A 2,152-nucleotide genomic window follows, 5' to 3' on the forward strand; every position below is an offset into this window, starting at 1 on the left:
TTTTCTTGCCTAAATGTAGACCAGGGGTCTTCAAATTTGACTCTTTTATGACTTGTGGACTTCAACTCCCAGAATTCCTCAGCCAGGCACGTGCCTGGCTGAGGAATTATGGGAGTTGAAGTCCACAAGTCATAAAAACGCCAGGTATCACCTATACCAGGGGTGTTAAAATTGCTGGCCCATGGGCCGGATGCATCACGACGAAACCGCGCCCACCCCATTGCCGGCAATGGGGGAAAAGTTCAGATACGTCGCACGTCACGTGACGTCACGAGTTTGACATGTCTGACCTATACTATACCCGTGCATTTGGTTTTTCTTACCTAAATGTAAAGCACGGGTCTTCAAATTTGGCCCTTTTATGACTGGTGGACTTCAACTCCATGCACGCTGGCTGAGGAATTCTGGGAGTTGAAGTCCACCAGTCATAAAAGGGCCAGGTTTGAAGACCCCTGATGTAGAGCCTCACTTTTCTCACCATGGAAACAGGCTGGCCTAGTTTTTTTGCCAGCAAGCATGGAACAGGGATGTGTTTTCATGATGCTTGGGTATAGGTAGTGACATCACTAAGGAAGCCCTACCCTGCAGGGGGTATTGTTATGTAGGCATGAAAAGCAGCGTTCCACGAGATGCTGGAGGAATTGAACCTGGAATTATCCCACAGGCAAATGGCAGCACCCACCCTCCTGAAAGATAAGGACGCGTTCGATATTCTCACCTCCTCTTCCGGCTGCTCCGCCTCTTGCTGCCTCAGCAAGAACTCCTCCGCCAGCGCTACCGCCAGCGAGCACGTCTCTGCTCCATATCCCCGAATTCGTCTCTGGATCTCCCGAGGAAGGATCTCCAGGAACTGCTCCAGGACCACCAGCTCCAGGATCTGGTCTTTGGTGCGTCTTTCTGGCTGCAACCATCCCCAGCAGAATTTCCTCAGCCGCCTGCAAGCCATTCTGGGACCTTCCAACGGTTGGTAGCGGAACGTCCTGAAGCGCTGGCGATGGGCTTCCTCGGAACTGGTTTGTTCGTCCTGCTTGAAGGCGGGCGGGACGGTGACGATCCTTCTCCCCCGGACGTCCTGCTGGCCTTCCCAGCCCCCCAAGGAGTCCTCTGGGGTGTTTCCCCACATGGAGCAAGACGACTCTGCTTCTTTGAGGAAATTCTGCCACCGGTTTTCCCAAGATGCCATGTTTCCTTCTTCTGGTTCCATTTTAATCTGCGACGGTGTCGCCGCGGGCAAGTCCTCTCCCACAATGCCCGTCACAACGAGCTGGAGGCTCCCCTCAGATTCAGCAGCGGGGCTGCCCGTGGCTTCCTTTTCGGTCTTCATCCTTGGGGTACCCCTGGGATCAAAATGAAAGAAAAAAAAGAGTCATTCATCAATGGATAATTATCAGCGACAATTGCCATCGCTTACCAAAATGGGGCATGGTATCCTCCCCTCGGTGGGACTGTGTGGGGTCCCAGTCAAACTGGGACCCCACACATCGTGACCGACTGTAAGCTGAGGGCCTATGTCGGTCCAGTACAGGTAGTCCTGGACTTACAACAGTTCCATTTAGTGACCGTTCCAAGTTACAACAGCACTGCAAAAAGCGACGTATCCCTTTTCCCAATTCTGGGAATTAAAACTCCACAAGTCTCAAAGTTCCTGAGGTTGGAGATCCCTGTTGTGGATGGTGGTTTTGAAGCCCAATCCAATCTGCACAGGGGATTTGCCTTGTTTTAAGCTAATTTATCGCGCTGATTAAATTATCGTTGTTTTCTGTAGATCAAGATTATATTCAGCCCATATGCCCAAGTATTATGTTTGGATATAAAGTGCAGGTAATCCTCAATGTATGACTATTTCTGTAACTAGAAGTTACAATGGCGTTTTAAAAACTGACCCACTGGTCCTTGCAGTTACAACCACCGCGGGGTCCCCACAGTCGTGTGATCATAATCACGTGATCGAGAGCATCCTGTCGTATCGCATTACAGCCCGGTTTGGAAGCGTTACTGCTTCAAGACAGGAAGGCGGTGCAGAGAGTGGTGAGGACGGCAGAAAATATTATTGGCAGTTCTCTCCCTTCCATCCAGGACATGACATATAAGCGCTGCTTGAGTAAGGTCTGCAGGACTGTCTGGGACGCTACACATCCTCTCCACAATCTGC

At 50.9% G+C, this 2,152-nt stretch overlaps 1 protein-coding gene across 1 annotated transcript; it reads right to left on the minus strand.

Moving 5' to 3' along the window:
- Window positions 1-718: 718 nt before the first annotated feature.
- On the minus strand, window positions 719-1,324 carry LOC107300700 (SCAN domain-containing protein 1-like; the record flags this gene model as incomplete). Its single annotated transcript, XM_015830007.1, has 1 exon — window positions 719-1,324. A coding segment is annotated over exon 1 (606 nt), but the record flags the coding sequence as incomplete, so codon positions are not given.
- Between the last annotated feature and the right edge of the window lie 828 nt (window positions 1,325-2,152).

The sequence above is a fragment of the Protobothrops mucrosquamatus genome, unplaced genomic scaffold, assembly GCF_001527695.2.
Source record: "Protobothrops mucrosquamatus isolate PMUCROS unplaced genomic scaffold, P.Mucros_1.0 scaffold8050, whole genome shotgun sequence".
Taxonomy (NCBI): Eukaryota; Metazoa; Chordata; class Lepidosauria; order Squamata; family Viperidae; genus Protobothrops; species Protobothrops mucrosquamatus.